The sequence below is a fragment of the Phragmites australis genome, chromosome 18 (genome assembly GCF_958298935.1).
Source record: "Phragmites australis chromosome 18, lpPhrAust1.1, whole genome shotgun sequence".
Classification (NCBI taxonomy): Eukaryota; Viridiplantae; Streptophyta; class Magnoliopsida; order Poales; family Poaceae; genus Phragmites; species Phragmites australis.
In genome coordinates, this window is record NC_084938.1 from 422,047 (window position 1) to 441,556 (window position 19,510).

Here is a 19,510-nt window from a genome sequence, read left to right on the forward strand (position 1 = left end):
CAATATTATTCCAAGATCGTACTGACCAAACCAGAATTTTCCAAGTGGTCTCAAAAAGTTTGGAGTTCCTACGAATTAACTACGAATTTTACAAGCTATCAGCTATCAGGAAAGCCTGATAAACCGTGCTCGGGGTGCCCGGGATGAACAGTACTCACGGGTACCCGGGGTGAACAGTACCGGGGGTGCTCGGGTGAACAGTACCCGGGGGTCCTCGGGATCGACCGTGCTGGGGGTGCTCGGGGTGAACAGTACAGGGGGTGCTCGGGGTGCTCGGGTGAACAGTACCAGGGGTCGTCGGGTGAATAGTACCCGGGGGTCGTCGGGAGTGCTCGGGGTGACTGATCTCGTGCTCGGGTGAACAGTACCGGGGGTCGTCGGGTGAACAGTACCAGGGGTGCTCGGGAGTGCTCGCGGTGACTGAGCTCGTGCTCGGGTGAACAGTACCCGGGGGTCGTCGGGTGAACAGTACCCGGGGTGCTCGGGAGTGCTCGCGGTGACTGCGCCCGTGCTCGGGTGAACAATACCCGGGGGTCGTCGATGAACAGTATCCGGGGTGCTCGGGTGAACAGTACTCGCGCTACAGTAAAATCAGCCTCGCGCAGCTCCAGAACAGCAGCCATTACGAAGGGAAAAACTGAGCTAAACTAACCTGGGAGTCTCTCTAAATCAAAAGTAAAAATGCCTAGAAGGGTGTACAGGGTCTAGACTTTGTTCAACCGCCTAGCAACATGATTCCTAACTCAAATCCACATAAATCCTCATTTGTTCCCAGACTGTAGAACTTTAAGAACTTTGCAACCCTAGTTCCAGATCCAAGATCTATCCAACCAAAAATGAGCATACTTGCCATGGGAGCCTAGCAGACTCACCTAAGGTCCTTTGCTGAGGTTGGTGACCGCCAGTTGAAGGAGGAAACGACGGAAAATGGCTTGGAGAAGAGTGGAAAAACTGCTGCTTCCTTGCTTCACCCAAAGAACACCAAACAAGTTCAGAACCAGCTCGAATTCCTTCGGGGAAACTGAAAATGAATTGGATGGACGGGTAGTCCTTGAGCTGGTGGTCACGTGAGTACCACATACGTACCTTGATCTTGCTCCCAGAGGTAGGGATCCAAAAGGGGAAAAAGGGAGCCTAAGAGAGAGAGTGAGAGACAGCCAACTCCAACTTGCTTCTTCAAAAAGCCTTATCTGGTGGAGTGGGTGAGTAGTACGTATGGGCAAGTTTGAGGGGAGAGAGAGCTGTTGCCCACTTATAGAGAGATATTTTCCACCCAAGTGGGCCCCATTTACCTAGAGGAAAGTCCAGACTTGCTTCCAGCTCCTTTATTTCTCTTAGTTTTTCCTTCTCCCACCTCATTGACTCAAAGTGAAGTGCTCTAGTGACCCAAACTGGAACATGAAGCTGAAATTGCATGTTTTAGGATTAAAACACACAATTATGGATTTCGGAACGTGACAGCATGATTCGATGTGACATCTCCATTTCATATCCGAATTAGATCTCTCTCTAATTAAACTTTGCTTAATTGAAGGAAATGGATATTCCAATTCAAATGTCACATCTATGCCTCAAACGACGGTTATTGCAAATGAATTAGGTTATCGATTACATGTTCGACGAGAATTGATTCTATTCAATCCAACCACAAACGTCTAGAAATTACCGAGGAATCACCTTCGATGGAATCGACGAGCAATCCAACAAAATTATGAAATTTCCAACTTTCTCCTCTTTAACCTTTTTCCCTTTTTCTCCTTTTTCTTTTCTCCTTTTCTTTTCTCTTTCTTTTCTTTTCTTTCCTTCTTTCTCTTTTCCTTCCTTCCTTCCTGGCTTCTTCTTCCTTGCTTCTTCTTTCTTTCTTCTTTCTTGCTTCTTCTAGCTTCTTTCTTCCTCATGGCGGCCAGCACAGAGTAGGCGGCGACGGTGGCGGCGCGGCACACACGGCAACGGCGCGCAGGCGCGTCGGCGAGCAGCACACGGCGGTGTGTAGCTCTGGCGGGCGACGGCCGGCGCAGGCGATGGCGACGGACACGGCGCAGAGACGGCGGTGAGCGTGGCGCAGCGCGACGATGTGGGGAGAGAGAGAGAGAGAGAGAGAGAGAGAGAGAGCACACGAGAGAGGCTCTGGATGAACACAAGAGGCTGGATGGATCGGGTTGAGGGCCAATCCATCCGGTCTTTATCTAATATTTTTTTTCTTTTTTTAAAAACAACTAACGGTCTAGATTTATTGGGCTTGCTACGGGTCATAAAGTGCTCAGAACGGACGTATGAATAGCAAAATGGGTTCGTCTCGACGAGATGAATGCAACCACGGTCTCCGATCGTCCATACGAGCAATGGATAAAAAAGTCAACTATTTAGTCAAAATCTCTCTTTTTTTCTCTCTCAATTATTCGGTATTACATTCTCCCTCCCTTAAAAGAATTCGTCCCCGAATTCTGCCACTTCCATGGCAACTATGGAATGGAGATAAAATATTTCAAAACTTATGACTCACCAGTCTCAAAGAGCTCAGGATACTTCTCGAGTATTTGTTCTTCAAGTTCCTAAGGTTCTTCTCATTCTGATTGATTTGTCCAAAGGACTCTCACAAACTTGATAGCTCTCCTTCTCATGACTCGCTCTGAGGAATCCAGAATGCGTACTGGGTGGCACCTTACGGTCAGGTCTTTCTCTATCATGATTGATTCAACATCAATTTTATGCTCAGGGTCTCTCAGATATTTTCTTAGCATATAAACATGGAAGACAATATGTACTCCACTCATTGAGTCTGGTAATTCAAGATAGTACGCCAAACTGCCTACACGGGCTGTGATTAGAAATGGTCCAATGTACCTCGGGCTAAATTTTCCAGAGGTACCAAAACGTACAACACCTTTGGTTGGCGACACCCTGAGAAGAACATGGTCGCCAACTGCAAATACTAAGTCTCGTCTCCGGACAACTTCATAGCTCTTCTGTCGACTCTGAGCAGTCAACAAGTTCTGATGTATTTGGTATACCTTCTCTGAGGTTTGCTGGACCAAATTTGGACCAAGTAGTGATCTCTCTCCGACGGAGTCCCAACACAAAGGGGAAACACACCTTCGGCCATACAGGACCTCAAAAGGAGCCATCCGAATACTAGCTTGATAGCTATTATTATAAGCAAACTCTGCTAAAACTGGGATAGAAATTTGGAATCTCGGTCTGAAATGATCGACTTTGGCACATTATGCAACCTCACTTTTTACTTATATTCAAGGTGGCTAAGTTATGTGCCGAACCAGTTGTCTTTATTGGGATGAAATGTGCAGATTTGGTAAGCCTATCCACGATCACCCAAATGGCATTTCTGCCTCGAGGTGAATGAGGCAACCCGATTACGAAGTCTATAGTGATATGTTCCCATTTTCATTCTAGGATTTCCAAGGATTGCATTAACCCTGCAGGTCTTTTGTGCTTAGCCTTTATTTGTTGACAAACACCACAAGCTGCAACGTACTTAGTAATATCCACTTTCATCCTTTTCCACCAAAAATTTAGTTTTAGGTCTCGATACATTTTGGTTCCACCCGGATGAATTGTATAAAGAGTCCAGTGGGCCTCTCTCAAAATATTCATTTTCACATCTGCCTTTTGTGGTACACAAAGATGTCCTCTGAAACGTATGGCACCATTCTCATCAATGGTAAATTCTATTGAATTTTTCATCGAAGTCCTCTTTCGAACTTCTAAAAGAAGACGATCATATTGTTGAGCTTCATGAATACGCTCAGGTATAGCAGACTAAATAAACATTTGAGTCTCCTTCTGTATCATACTAGTAAAACAAAAGGAAATCTTCATCTGGCTCAAATCCAACAGTATAGACATTACTGTTTTAGGAACACCTGTTCTGCTAAGAGCATCTGTTACCACATTTGTTTTTCTTGGATGATACTGAATTGTCATATCATAGTCTTTGATTAATTCTAACCATCTTTGTTGTCTCAAATTCAGATCTCTTTGAGTGAAAATGTATTTGAGACTCTTATGATCAGTGAAAATATCACATGACTCGTCATACAGGTAATGCCTCCAACTCTTCAAGGCAAAAACCACTGCAGCCAATTCTAAGTCATGAGTGGGGTAATTCTGTTCATGAGTTGTCAATTGTCTAAAAGCATATGCAATTATTTGACCTCCTTGCATAAGCACACAGTCAAATCCAATTAGGAAAATATCTGTGTAGACTGTGAAACGCTTGCCACTCGGGCAAAGCCAGAATGGGAGCGTTCACTGATTTATTCTTCAAAGTTTGGAAATTGGTCTCACATTCATCAGTCCATACAAATGGAATACACTTCTTAGTAAGTCTAATCATAGGCTTTGCAATAAAAAAAAACCTTGTACAAAATGTCGGTAATGGCCAGTGAATCCAAGAAAACTCCGAATCTCTGTTACATTGGATGGTCTTTACCATTTTGTTGCCTTCTCACTCTTAGAAGGGAAAACGAATCCAAGAACATACAACATTTCTGCTAATACTATACAAGCCAATTATGAGACACTCTCTTCGACTAGTTCTAAAAACCAAGGCATTAGTTGCCTAGGAACATCCTTTTTGGTGGATGCAATCACACCAAAAATATTGTTTGGCTAACTCTACAAAATCGGGTCAAAAACCCCAATAAGAATATAAACCTTCTTCTCTTCAACTTCAACTCCTTCACAGGGAGGATCAATTTAAAACCTTTATGGTTCAGGATTAAAGAAACATCAACACTTCACCTCTTCTACCAACATCACTAACTCCAAAAATACAAGTGCGGGTAGATCTACACAAGAGACAGTCACAACGTTAAGATATAAACCTCCAGTTAGTCATTCTCATCCCGATGTATCACCAAGTCTAGAAGGGGTGATCAGGAGATTACAACCACTTGCCTAATTCAATCCTTCCAAACATCTAATGACTCGTCCTTCATGGTACAAGTTTAGACTTGCACTTTCCAACTTGAATACCAGAACATTTCCATCCAAAGGTAGTTGGACCAATAGATAAATTGTGTTGACCGGTACGTTCAGAAACATGCCAAACTGGCATACTAAAGAACTTCACATCTTGCTCACATTCCCAGGCTAGTCATACTATCGATAACTACATCACAACTTCTTCAAAGTAAAATTGCATGCAAAAACACATCCTCCTCAAAAGTTGGAAAGACATCAGTTAATCCAACCGACAAGATGATCATTGCGGAAATGTCATGGAGAGGGTTGAAAATATGACTTCTGCAAACTCAACCCTGTTAATCCAACTCCAATTTAGTTATTTTGCGAATTTAGTTTAGAAAGCACCATTTGCAACACCAGTTTACCGTCAACGGGTTGAGCGTTAGCATACAATGCTTCTTTCCGGGTCCTTAGAAGGCATACCCTCTCCTAAACAGCAATAAAACTACAAAGATACACCCCAACATGGTTCATCCTCTTTCACAACACTCCTTTAAACAGGGGAGCAACCCTTAGCTCCCAAACATAACTCTAATCTCAGCACTTAAATTCCGGAATGAACTCCACTTTTACAACTCTTTTCCCTTGAATCAGGGTTTGGATAGACTTACTCCCAATAGAGACAAACTTCCAGCATGTAAACCTACTCAGGCATCTCTCAGTCAAATCTCCACCCTTAGAGAGAACTGGGTCACCAACAAAAATCCAAAACTCTCAAGTCAGAAACTAGTCAATTACTTCTTTAACTTCATTCACTCCATAAGAGCCAACAAGAAACAAAGTTCTAGAACGGATCACGTTAAAAATCTGTCAATAAAACACCACGACAAGCCCTAACAATACCTTCGGTTATTAGGTCAGGAAAAGTTCAGGCGACCTTAAATTTCAACATTCACTCAACGAGCAAAACTCACCAGGTTCAATTGATAATGCTCCAACGGTGACAAGCCAATTTAGCATCCTATCATGATGTTATAGGTCATAGACTGTTCAACAAACCCTTGACAACGCCAATGCTCCTACAACCCAAGTATTCTTGGCTTCAAGCTTCAAAGCAAACGAATTCCCATGTTAAAGATGACAGGTTTAGCTAAGCGATATCAGAAATATAACACGATTCAACCAAAATCTCTACCTTAGCCCCGCAAGGGCCAACCTTAGGTATTCCAATTGTGAAACCTCACAAAACAGGTTTGAAACAACTGATGTCTCCTTAAGGAAGGTGTCACTCCATTAGCATCACTTCGACACAAATCAGTTGTTTCAACGCAATCGATAACTCCAACTCCCATAGCCAGTGGACTATTCCACAAAGGCTAACTTAACAAAATAACTGCCTCAAATAATTATTTCAAAACATGCATAGATATTCCAACTACAAAAGATTATTCTCAGATATTAAAGAAACTGACACATAAAATATGTAAACATTTCAACTTAAACACGGGGTGTTAACTAATCCTCAAAACATCAACAACTAGGGTACAAGTCTAGAAAAAGGTTAGAAACAACTCCCAGAACCCCTTTAGGATCTCGCTATCAACATATCTTCACACAATCGGCAAAAAGATCGCCTCGACTCTATGGGGAAAAAATTCCTACACCATCCTAATGTTTAGGTTGAAAACATCATCACCTTATCTTCTATGGTAAGGCACACATCGATCCATTTCTATGACATTCCGAGAACGAATAGTTAGGGTAAACGACATGGGGGCCAGTCCATCTCGTACCCAAAACATTCGCTCTATACGTGGATAGTTGGATCGCAAATCTAACTCTTGTTCAACCTCACCTGGCAATGCAGAAAAGGCATCATGAGGGCCCTCCACTTAACCCATCTGCAATGACATACAACAGTTATGCTATTGATCCTCTGAAGCTTCTCAGGTTCTAATGGCCAAGGTAACAATTTTAACGCCCTGACAATTTCACCATTCCAACAGAACTGACTCCAACAACTTAACAATATATATCAATGATAAAACACTAAAGAATACGGGGAGAATCAAACAAGTAACTTCAATCATACTTATTTGAGATAGTAAACATAAGCGAACAAAGATAAACAAGACGTATGCAATGAAATGCATCCCATTCCCATTCTATTTGTGCAAGTGTGTCAGGTTCATCATTCAATTACCTAGGACCTAAAGCCCAGGCTCTGATACCAAACTGTAACACCCTACTTTACAACTAAACATATTTTATTCGAATATGGAAAATTTTGGCAGTATTTCCTCTATAGTTACGGTATAACTGACCACACACTTCACAGGCAGACAATATATGATATAAACAACATAACCATAACATATATCTATCTACACTATATACAAGATTACTTCTTCAAGTACCAAGCTTATTACAGCACAAACGACATACTACCCAAAAAAACATGGTTTTCAAACACAAGTTTAGATTATCGATATTGTGATGAGGTGATGCGTGCAACTACCAAGTTCCATCCCCAAAAATGCACATCGACAATCTAAGCATACCTGTAAAAGATTTAACAAGGGTGAGACAAGCTCAGCAAGTAACGGCTATGAATAAATACATATCTTACCTGGTTAAGAGTATTTTAGAAACAACTATTTTTTCTCACAATGGAAAGCCAAAACACATGATTTTAAAGAGGATATCTTTCCACTTGACAAAGTATTTGTCAAGAGAACAACAACGACAATCTCCAACACAGTCTCACAAAATCATAGCATTTAACTTCCAGGATTCTGCATTCTTCAAATATCATATAAATGTAAGAATGCTATGATGCAACTTCATTTGAGAGTTTTGTGTTGGACAATACCAACCTCTCATGCAACTCCATGTACCGGTACGAGTCACGCACGATAGCAGTGACCGGCCTTTATCACCATATGAAATGCATAAATGCATATGTATGCATGTGAATTGACATCAATTCTTATATTCTTCTTTTGATGACTCATGTTGAATAACATTGCAAATGATTCAGGTCGCCACAACATATTTAAAATCGATATAAAAGACTGAATTTAAGTTCGACAGAATGTAATATCATCCATGCTCGGAATATATTAGAGAATATTGAATACTTCAATTTTACTTGCAAAGAAGTAAGACATGAATATAAACATAGCATTGAATTCACCCCCACGTTACTTGCCTTTTACCGAAGGCGATGAAGGAATTTCGCTTAGGTACGCCTGGAAGCACTATCACCTGCACAGGTACATTTTAGTACTAAAGCACATCTGAAACACATATAACGAGAAGCGTCAAACCTACGCCTGAAAACGTCGCATACACGTTATTATTTCAAAACACGTCGAACAGATATTCAAATAGCATGATTCGATGTGACATCTCCATTTCATATCCGAATTGGATCTCTCTCTAATTAAACTTTGCTTAATTGAAGGAAGTGGATATTCCAATTCAAATGTCACATCTATGCCTCAAACGACGGTTATTGCAAATGAATTAGATTATCGATTACATGTTCGACGAGAATTGATTCGATTCAATCCAACCACAAACGTCTAGAAATTACTGAGGAATCACCTTCGATGGAATCGACGAGGAATCCAACAAAATTACGAAATTTCCAACTTTCTCCTCTTTTCCCTTTTTCTCCTTTTTCTTTTCTCCTTTTCTTTTCTTTCCTTCTTTCTCTTTTCCTTTCTTCCTTCCTGGCTTCTTCTTCCTTGCTTCTTCTTTCTTTCTTCTTTCTTGCTTCTTCTATCTTCTTTCTTCCTCACGGCGCCCAGCACAGAGCAGGCAGCGACGGCGCAAACAGCGGCGACGCGGCGCACGCGGCAGCGGCGCACAGGCGCGTCGGCGAGCAGCACACGACGGCGCATAGATCTGGCGGGTGACGGCCGGCGTAGGCGTTGGCGATGGACGTGGCGCGGATACGGCGGTGAGCGTGGCGCCGCGCGACGCGGGGAGCTCGGTGCACGACGGGGGGAGAGAGAGAGAGAGAGCACACGAGAGAGGCTCTAGATGAACACCAGAGGCTGGATGAATCGGGTTGAGGGCCGATCCATCCGGTCTTTATCCAATTTTTTTTTTTTTTTTAAAAAAACAACTAACGGTCTAGATTTGTTGGGCTTGCTACGGGTCACAAAGTACTCGGAACGGACGTATGAATAACAAAATGGGTTCGTCTCGACAAGATGAATAAAACCACGGTCTCCGATCGTCCATACGAGCAACGGATCAAAAAGTCAACTATTTAGTCAAATTCTTTTTTTTCTCTCAATTATCCGGTATTACAATTACATGCCGCAATGTAAGCTGAAAGAAAAAAGAAGAATGTGGACCACCTTTAAAACTAAAGATAGCAGTCTTGTAAAATAAAGTGCCAATCTACAGGACTGGAAACAATAATTCAAAATATTTGATGGGACTGAAAAATCGATAATTGACTGCATGCTGTAATCTGGTTTTGATTTTCATTTAGAAAACAATACCGAATATGATGCTGTCAGAAAGCAGTTTAAGATCTGCCAGGTATAACCAACTGCATGGAATGACAGATCTGTTATTCCTCCCATGACTGCTGAGATTATCTGCATAAACATATCAGTGACTCAGGTGTTGAAGGGATCGATACCATATTCTTTACCTATGATTAGATATTTAGCAGTGACCTGGTGAATCAACTAGTAGATTGTAATGTAAAAGTTTCTTGGGGAATAGAAAAGAAACAAGTGAAGGAAATTAACCCCTCAATCAGCATTTCCTTCTCAAACATTTCTAACTTCTGAATATGACATACCATCAGCATAAGAGCAATCCAAACTTGAGTACCATGCTGCTTCTTGAAAAAGTAGGTTTTCCCAGAAGCAGTTAAGACATTGGCAACATTCTTCAATATAGTCAACATCGCGACATTAATGTACTTCAAACTGAAAAATAGAGAAAATATTACAAAGTGAGGAAAATAAGTTTTATACAAGACTTTCAATATCAATCTGAAACTTCCTTGCTACAAGTTGAGTGGCATTCGTTCACAGCTAATATGGAAAACATAAATTCAAATTTTCAGCAAACTGGAAAATCGTTCGAGTTCATCATTGTACAAGCTACAAATGATAACGAACAGAGCCAAACTCATGAGACAGGCGAAAATTTTTCAATTTTTAGCACCAACAAAGTGTGAGCACAAATGAAATTCACTCCTTTTTTCTAAAAGATGAAAAATCATAATCATATTAAGCCAGAATATATCGAACTTTAATACTGATTCTTGCAACCAGCATTACCACCTATGAGTTCTGTACTTCTGAGAATGGATGATGAGAAAACACAGCATGCATTCATATCCATCTATCCTGAAGAAGAGAAATTTAGGTACATAGAAAACAAATAACTGCTTAAATTCAAGAGACAGTTTCATACTCCTACAAAAAATCTGGTGTACAGACTTAAAAAAGAGCACAACAAACAATACTCGGACCAAGCTCATACCTAAACATGCTTGTGACCAGCATTCCGACAAAAATGATATTCACAGGCAACCAAACTTTGATTAGTTTCCATGTTAATGGTTCAGTTGGGATAGCACCAGACAGAGAAAGTGTGGAAACTATGGTCACCGATACAATGTTCTGCAGCAACAGATCATGAAGAAGATACTATTAAGGATCACGGCTGTGTTGCATGAAAACTGAAAAGTAAATAGTCAGCAATAGTAGTATACCTGGTATAGCATCAAAAATATTGGAGCATTGAAACCGTAGCCGGACAGAACAAATTTATTAACTAAAATCATGCTGCATGATGCTATGCAGTAAGCCAGACCAGATAGAAGAGCCTGATTCTGTATCTTCGGGAGCCTGAGGAACCGCGAAAGCCAATCTCTGTCTTTTGAGACCTTACCATCTTCCAAGTCATTGTCATCAACACAGAAGGACCTCGTCAAAGATCTGGCAAACATGATATGATGCTTGATTTGATCAGAGGATCACGTGGTCAGGAGAGATGATTTTATCAGACAATGGGTAGCTGAAGGCTTTGTCAGTAATTTGCATGAACGGGATTCGGAGGAAATTGCGAAGAGTTATTTTAACGAGCTCATCAATAGGAGCTTGATTCAACCTGAGGGTACCTTACCGATTGCAGGGAGGTTTTGTTTTGTAGAGTACATGATATGATGCTTGATTTCATCATAAGAAAGTGTGCAGAAGAGAATTTCATCAGTGTGGCAAAGAAATGGCCGCATCCGGATGGCCCAAGACAAGTAAAGGCCTGATGACTTGAGCCACTTCCTCGCATATCGGATCAATCATGCGCCAAGCGGTAGCCGCCGGTGACGACGGCGACGTCTCATTGGCGGTGGGGGCGGCGGCCACCCATGCCAGATTTTCCTATGCTGCTGCTTTTTGTGTGCTTTGGCATCGCAGGTGAACCCTCCCTACCCAGGAAGACCCGAAAATGACCTCTGCTCTCAGTCTCAGGGCTGAGTGCTCCTTCCTTTCCCTTTCCTACCAACGCGTGAAACAATAGAAATTCCTGCAATAATGCTCACACCTACTCCCCATTCGAAGGCCTCCTCCGCTCCCCCGAATCTTCCTCTCTACCTGCTCAACCCCGTCACCACCTCCTCCTCCGTGCCCCGTCGCCGCCGCCTACTCTCCTTCGACGCGGCCGAAGGTGTCGGATCCGCGTCGCATCGAGTGCGAATCGATGGCGGCAGCTATCGTGGAAAGCGTTTCCGTGGGGGTGATGAACTCCGTCTTGGAAAAGCTCGCCGCGCTCATGAGCGACAAGTACAAGAAAATCAAGGGTCTAGAGGAGAAGGTGTCCAACCTCAAGTGTGAGCTCATCTACATGAATTCCGTCCTTGAGAAGATGGAGCAGGACGCCGACAAACTCGACCAGCAGGACAAGATTTGGAGGAAAGAGGTAATAGAGATGTCCTACGACATCGAAGATTATATCGACGACTTCATTCACCGTTTTGGTGAAGCCGGCGACAAGGTGGGCATGGGGATCCTCCAGAAAGCATATCACTACCTGATAACTTTCAAGGATCGTCATCGCCTAGCAAATCAGTTTCAGGAGATCGAGAATCAAGTGATGCAAGCAAGCAAACGCCGGAAGAGGTACAAGCTTGATCAGTGCATCTCAATTACTACCCCTGTAATTGTTGATCCTCGCTTGTCGGCGTTCTACAAGGAGTCGGCAAGCCTTGTGGGCATTGACACCCAGAAGGAAGAGCTTGTCAAATGGGTAATGGATGAAGGGCAACAGTTGAAGGTGGTCTCGATAGTAGGGTTCGGAGGTTTGGGCAAGACCACACTTGCCAACGAGGTGTATCGCGAAGTAAGCGGGAAATTCGACTGCAAGGCGTTTGTGTCCATTTCTCAAAAACCAGACATGAGAATGATACTCAACAGTGTGCTAAAGCAACTTGGGCTACAGACATATTCTCATGCTTGCGGGGAGAAAGACCTCATCGACGACCTCTGTGGACATCTACAGGAGAAGAGGTACTCATTATTATTGCTTATTTTATTTAATTAGAGGGACTAATATCTTGTAACTAGTTCAACTTTAACATGTAAATCTCTTAGATTTTTGGGCAAACTTCACTCCTACGTTTAGCATTCTATAAAGCAAATTAGATTATTTTAGGCAGGCACCTTAAAGGAAAAAAAACAAAGATATACGGTACAAATATATGTTTGGATATTAGTGCGGCAAACCTTTGATTTGATTAACCTTTTAGGTCTGTGTAGATTCGCCTTGCTTTAATATTGATGAACACTTTTAAACTTTTCTAAACAAATGAGATTATGCGCCTTAGATGTTTCCAGGTTCCTATGATAATCTTTATCCCTAAAAGTTTTATCACTTTAATTTAATCTAAAGAAAAAGAAATAGATCTAGGAGGTTCATTATTTTGCTAAAGCTTGGTTATAATTGTGTACACATAATTGAATATTTACTTCAAATATCACATGGATGTTTCAAATGTAACATATTTGTACAACGAATACAACCCTATTTATTTAAGTACACACTGTAGCATCTAGTATTTCAATTGCACGAGATTTATGTATAGCTGGTTCTTTGAAAAGTGAGAGTGCTCATTCCATATATGCAGTTTAAGATATGCTGTTTGTGAAATATGTATGTAGGTACTTCATCGTACTTGATGATTTGTGGGATATACAAGCGTGGAATACCATCGGATGCGTTTTTCCAAAAAATAATCTCTGCAGCAGAGTGATGATAACTACACGAAATGAGGATGTCGCTAGAGCATGTTACGACAACCACGGATGCATTCATAATATGAGGCGCCTAAGTGAGCAAGACTCAAGAAAATTATTCTTTAATAGAATATTTGGATCTGAAGAAGATGCTTGCCCTTCTCAGTTCGAAGTAGTTTCATGTGAAATTTTGAAGAAGTGCGGTGGCCTACCGCTTGCAATTATTACTGTTGCTAGTATTTTAGCTTGTCACCAAAACCACAAAATACTGAAGGAGCATTGGGAACAACACACGAAACTGGAGGAGCTATGGGAGTACATACAAAAATGTCTTGCCACTAATGAGTTTGAAAAAGAATCTGCCTTGAAGGACATGATGAATATCTTAGACCTCAGCTACAAATATCTACCCCATCATCTAAAGGCATGCTTTCTGTATCTCGGTAATTACCCAGAGGATCACAAAATTAGCAGGGTTGAGCTAGTTAGACGATGGGTGGCAGAAGGTTTTGTGAGTATCTTTAAAGAGTGGGATGTATGGGATGTCGCAGAGAGCTATTTCAACGAGCTGGTCAATAGGAGCATGATTCAACCTGTATATGAGGATCACTATGGTATTAGGGAGCTAGTAGGCTGCAGAGTACATGATATGATGCTTGATCTGATCAGAAGTAAGTGTGAAGAATATAACTTTGTTAGTGTGGTGCATGGTCTTCAAGCCATGGGAAAAGTGCAAGACAATGTGCGCCGACTCTCTGTCGATTTGAGTGGTGCAGAGGATGCCACAATGCCTGAGCCCGCTACTGGCCACCTATCAAAAGTTCGTTCCCTTGCCATCTCTAGAGGATCAAAGTGGAAACCTCCTCTAGTGGAGTTTAAGTTTCTCCGGGTGCTCTTCCTTCAATTATCTTTTCCTGAGCAAGAAACGGCAAGGGACCTTACTGCTATCAGCCAATTGTCACATGTGAAATATTTAAAGATCGAAGGGATGTACAATGGGTACAAGGACTCCGTAATGTTACCTGCTAAGATTAGTGGGCTGCGACAATTGCAGACGCTAGAAATAATTGACATCCGAGTTTCCAACATTCCATCAGACATCGTTGACTTGCCCTGCTTGTCCCATCTAGACCTGACATCTCATAAGAGACTCTGCTTGCCGGACGGGATTGGCAAGATGAAATGGCTGCGCACTCTGAGGTTCTTCAGTCTGCCGAAGAGCTCACCGGAGAATATTAAGGGCATCAGTGAGCTAACCAATCTGGCAGACCTGTACCTCGACTGTAAAAGAGAAGAATCGGGATGTGTGCCGACGGCGACATGGATGGCTGCTTTGAGCTCTTCCCTGGAGAAGCTCAGTAACCTCAAGTGTCTTTTATTGTGGTCTTCTCGTAATGCCTTCTGCGCTGATGCTATGAGCTCGTTTTCACCTCCATTCCGCAACATTGAGAAACTTTATCTGACACCATTGACCTTCCCTAGAGTTCCCAGGTGGATCAGCGATCTCCGTAGCCTCCGCGCCCTAGGTCTTGGGGTGAAGGAGATAACCTGCGAAGATGTAGTTGGCATCATTGGGACGCTACCTGTCCTCGCTATTCTCCACCTGCGGATCCCTGGCGTCCCGGCAGAAAGGATTGTGATAGGCTCCACAGTCTTCACGGTTCTCAAATGGTTTGGTTTCGATTGTGATGGGGCATCGTGCATTACATTTGAGGCAGGGGCTATGCCCAACCTTCGGAACCTCTGGTTACGAATCAATCCGCGTGAATGGGACAAAGCTACACCTGTCGGTCTGGAGCACCTCTCAAGCCTAAAGGAAATCTATGTAGTCTCGACGCACCGAGGCCAAGCCGAGGCCAAACCGTTCTTGAAGGTCTTCCGGGAAGCTGCTGACGCTCTACCGAGTCGCCCAGCATTTGGGAGCTTCTCTTGGAGAAGGTAATTTTCTTACGAACATAAGTTGTTTTTCTTTTGAATTCGACGTGCATAAGCTAGATGCTCTGAGTCATAATAGTTTCATTGTGCATGTATATATATACTCGCTCATAAATGTGCCGCTGACACTACAGAGAGGAAGAGGAGGAGTAGAAGTCTCTAGAGGATGAATGGGAACCAAGTGCGGCGCGGTGCAGACTCTGCAGATCATCGATTATGTTTTCACCGTCGGCGCAACCTAGCCTTTCATTTCATTTATGTTTTCCGAGCTCCTGGAGAATGACACTCCGTTGTCCGGATAGGGAAGATGGCACATCTGAAGATCCGAGTGTTTGATCCACGCTCACCACAATTTTCTTCTTTTTTACATGATTCTCTTCTTACTACTCTGGGATCTATCTGGATACTGTTTTTATTTTATTTTATTTTCCCGAGTTCTTGTTCACTACGATGACCAATCTTTTCATGTTTTTAAGGTAATCGTTTTGCACTGCTTCCAAATTTTGAAACAATTTGGAGCTTGCGCATTTGTTCTCGAGAGGACCAAAACACTGGCATTGCTCCAGTGGATCATAAAGAATCAACACAACAAACAACTTTGCTGCACCATGATTTTAAAAACTACAATACATCGACTCAACAAGCCTTTTATCCCAAACTGCCCGGGATACGTTTTGTATCGTACACGCAAGAATGAAGACGTATACCACCACAAGAGCAACAACTGGTGATCCTGGTCAGCATGGAAAAAAGAGCTGGAGTCCCAGGCCAAGTGAGTGACTAGCATGTTGCCTCTTGCCTTGTCAGCTGGGAAAGAATCCTTGCATCTGCACAAATTTCCCAGAGAAGTAATTCGAGGGAGCGTTCTGTTTTGATGATTGCCGAAATCTTGCCTTCTACAAACTGAAAAAAAACAGCCCAACAACTAGGACGGCGAGTTATCTCGCAATTTGGCCCTGACGAAAAATACTCCTGCTAATAAACCTACATGTTGAAGTGTTCGAAAGTGTTAGTGATGTATAATTCATAGCGTGATAACAGTACCTTTACCCTGTTGTAAATATATAACCTACCAAATAGAATGCTCAAAGAATTCTCCATGCTTGTACGGACTTTGAAGAGAACCATTCCGGCAATAGAAAGAGGAATCTTATTTAGGGAGCCCACAAGGCTGTATCAAAAGCAATATTGGCATCAGATGCACATCAAGATAGAATAAGGAAATAATTTCATTCATACCACCACTTTAGATGCTGAAGGACCGAGATAGACGACTAGGGAGGGTGAATAGATGTCACACCCGGTTTTAAAGGAAACAACCAGATGTATTCCACATGTATGCCAGGATCAAGTTTTACATACATGCAGCGACGTCATTAGTGATAACATAAACTGTGTCTCAAATAACGTAAACAATCCTTACAAAAGGACCCGTAGGTCTGAAAGAAAATACTAATAAATCTTCAATTGGCAGCGGAACACCCATCCATCCACAGGTGTTGTCCGGGGGAAACACCAGCCTAGGACATGGTCTTCAATCAACGCCTTCTTCCTTCTAGAAATCAGCGTCCTCGCCCGGAACTTCCTCGAAGACTTCACCTTCTGAGCAGCATCCGAGGGTAGGGAAAAGGCAAGCGTGAGTACATAAAGTACTCAGCAAGTGGAGGAAAAATATGACATGCAGGCTATTGACAAGGAAAGTTCAACTTGGGGATTTACTGCGACTATGCTCAGCTAAAATAGACTCAAACAACCTAGCAAGATTCCTCATGTTCACCATCTGGCGATTGCAAGATTATGCGATTGAGCTCGAGAGTAGGGCAAAAATAGATGAAATATAAAGGCAAACTCCAAAACTGATTTATTGATTGATTGATTGAGGAAACAATAGCGAAAGACACCACACCGACACTAACTAAGCAACCTTAACAACTATCTCAAAGCAAGCACTAAGCAAACATCACACTAAACAACGACTCTAACGATCCTGACTATTATTAGGGAAACTACTGCCTAGGAACTGTCGCCACCCTCTGACAAATCCTGAGGTGAAATCCGTATAGCAGCCTCCAGGCGGAGCCTCTTGCGGGAAGGAGAGTGTGGCAGCTCCGGGTCAGGCCTCTCCTCTGGCTCCTCCTCCGAATCCTCTGACATCTTTGCTTGCAGATCTCGAACTCTTGCTTCAGCTTCGGCGAGCCTCAGGTGTGTATCGTGTAACTCGTCGAGGGCTCCGTCCAGCTCCCGTGTCAGGATATCCGTGAAGCGAACCTGCTCCACCAATCTCGCATCACCTTCTCTGCTGGAGGGGGCGAAGGTGACTTCCAGGCTACCACTGGCTCGCTGAGGGTAGTAGTGGTAGGGGGTGGTCTGAAGAATGCCATGGTACTCTGCACAGAGCACTGCCAGGGCCTGGCGAGCGGCATCGCCAATCCCGGCAGCAAAACTCTCCCTCGGAGCGATGGCTGCATGGATCCTCCGTACCTTGCACCCGTCGCCATCCGGAATCTTCTCGTAGATAGCCACCTCCACCATCCAAGAATATCCATTGTTGCTCAGTGGTGTCCTGATCCCCTTGTAGACCGGGGCCTCCTGATACCCCAAGCCTTTGAGGATCGACCAGAGTTTGCGGGGTAACTCTCCCGCATGCAGTCCGGTGGTGTGGAACTCTGCAGGTGCCTGATGTGCCCATGTGACGTCCGAGGTAGCTCTTGCAGGGGTGAAGCCTCCCACTTGCTTGCGGGCTGTCCGTCTCGTGCGGGCCATCTAAAATTTTGAAGAAGTGAAAATCAGTAAACATTTTAAAGATTTATAAACAAGGGCCAAGGAAGGGAGGACAATAACACTGGTGGAGTAAAAGAATTTTCAAAACCCCCTTTTTTTCTGCAAAGCTCAATCCTTAATATCGACCATTTCTAACTAGGCTTGCGTCCTACGGTCAACACGGCTCTGATACCACTTCTGTCACACCCGGTTTTAAAGGAAACAACCAGATGTATTCCACATGTATGCCAGGATCAAGTTTTACATACATGCAGCGACGTCATTAGTGATAACATAAACTGTGTCTCAAATAACGTAAACAATCCTTACAAAAGGACCCGTAGGTCTGAAAGAAAATACTAATAAATCTTTAATTGGCAGCGGAACACCCATCCATCCACAGGCGTTGTCCGGGGGAAACACCAGCCTAGGACATGGTCTTCAATCAACGCCTTCTTCCTTCTAGAAATCAGCGTCCTCGCCCGGGACTTCCTCGAAGACTTCACCTTCTGAGCAGCATCCGAGGGTAGGGAAAAGGCAAGCGTGAGTACATAAAGTACTCAGCAAGTGGAGGAAAAATATGACATGCAGGCTATTGACAAGGAAAGTTCAACTTGGGGATTTACTGCGACTATGCTCAGCTAAAATAGACTCAAACAACCTAGCAATCCTATTTACTAGATTTTATTCCAACAATATAAGAACATAACTCATCGGATTCCATCCGACTACCAGACTCACCAGATATCCCATATCCGGCTACCGACTCATCGGGAGTACCACCACCCGACTACCCAAACCAACCCTTAAAGTTCCCATCTAATCCTGAAGAAGTCCAAGCCGCTCTTGACCGTGAGCACGGCTGATCGATCAGTTATTTACTCTGCAGAGTTTACACACTTTACCCACGAGTCGTGATTCCCTTTTTGCCTTACACTTCCGGGGTGTATGGCCGGGGTCTCACTACAAGGCTGTTACAAAGTATCTCCACATCTATAAGCACCCACTAAGGTTTCACCGCTAACAGGGATCCCATCCACTGCAGAGGCCCCCTCTTGTGCCACTGAACCAACCATTGGTGCGTACAGAATGCGAAGAACACTAATTACTTAGCCAGGCCGTACCCATATAGGCCTCATGGTTGTGCTGTTTTGCCAGGTTACAGGCTCCAAGAACCGGTCCTTAGGATCCCACACATGAACATACACAAACCCTGCTGTGTAGCTCCACCACATACTAGCCATCCAGTTGGGATCCCTAAATTCCAGTTACTACAAGATTATCAATTCTCCCAAGTACTTGTTCCATAGTTATTAATCAAAGTTCATAATGATTCTAATCCATGACTGCACTAGCATGACTACCCTTTACAGGACCCAAAAACCCCAAAAGAGGCTACAAGGAATGGCCATACAAATTCTAGTAAACCCTATTCATGGGATTCAAAATTATACAAGCATGCAACTAAGGAAAAGTAAACTATAATGATCTATGGTTAAATCAAGGTGATCAAGGACACTTGCCTTCGTAAGTTGGCTGCTCAGAATCTTCAAAAACTTGGTCTTGAATGCTGGCACTCTGCTCTCCTCCTAACCCGAAGAACACACCAGAAAGAAATA

At 43.1% G+C, this 19,510-nt stretch overlaps 2 protein-coding genes across 3 annotated transcripts; one reads left to right on the forward strand and one right to left on the reverse strand.

The window, feature by feature from the left end:
• Positions 1–7,682: 7,682 nt before the first annotated feature.
• Positions 7,683–11,430, reverse strand: LOC133898904 (GDP-mannose transporter GONST1-like). 2 transcript variants are annotated; one of them, XM_062339714.1, is made up of 6 exons: positions 10,679–11,430; positions 10,447–10,586; positions 10,245–10,310; positions 9,755–9,884; positions 9,447–9,545; positions 7,683–8,193 (listed from the first exon to the last, which is right to left on the reverse strand). In XM_062339714.1, exons 1-6 carry the CDS (start codon positions 10,913–10,915, stop codon positions 8,119–8,121), a joined length of 747 nt encoding a protein of 248 aa, XP_062195698.1. In that variant the 5' UTR covers positions 10,916–11,430; the 3' UTR covers positions 7,683–8,118. The 2 variants fall into 2 exon arrangements, with proteins under 2 accessions (XP_062195698.1, XP_062195699.1); XM_062339715.1 differs by lacking the exon at positions 10,245–10,310 and having other exon boundaries at positions 10,679–11,429.
• Positions 11,431–11,474: 44 nt separating this feature from the next.
• On the forward strand, positions 11,475–15,576 carry LOC133898900 (disease resistance protein RGA5-like). Its single transcript, XM_062339710.1, has 3 exons — positions 11,475–12,470; positions 13,122–15,134; positions 15,266–15,576. The coding sequence occupies exons 1-3, from the start codon at positions 11,665–11,667 to the stop codon at positions 15,282–15,284; spliced, it is 2,838 nt and encodes a 945-aa protein (XP_062195694.1). The 5' UTR covers positions 11,475–11,664; the 3' UTR covers positions 15,285–15,576.
• The last annotated feature ends 3,934 nt before the right edge of the window (positions 15,577–19,510 follow it).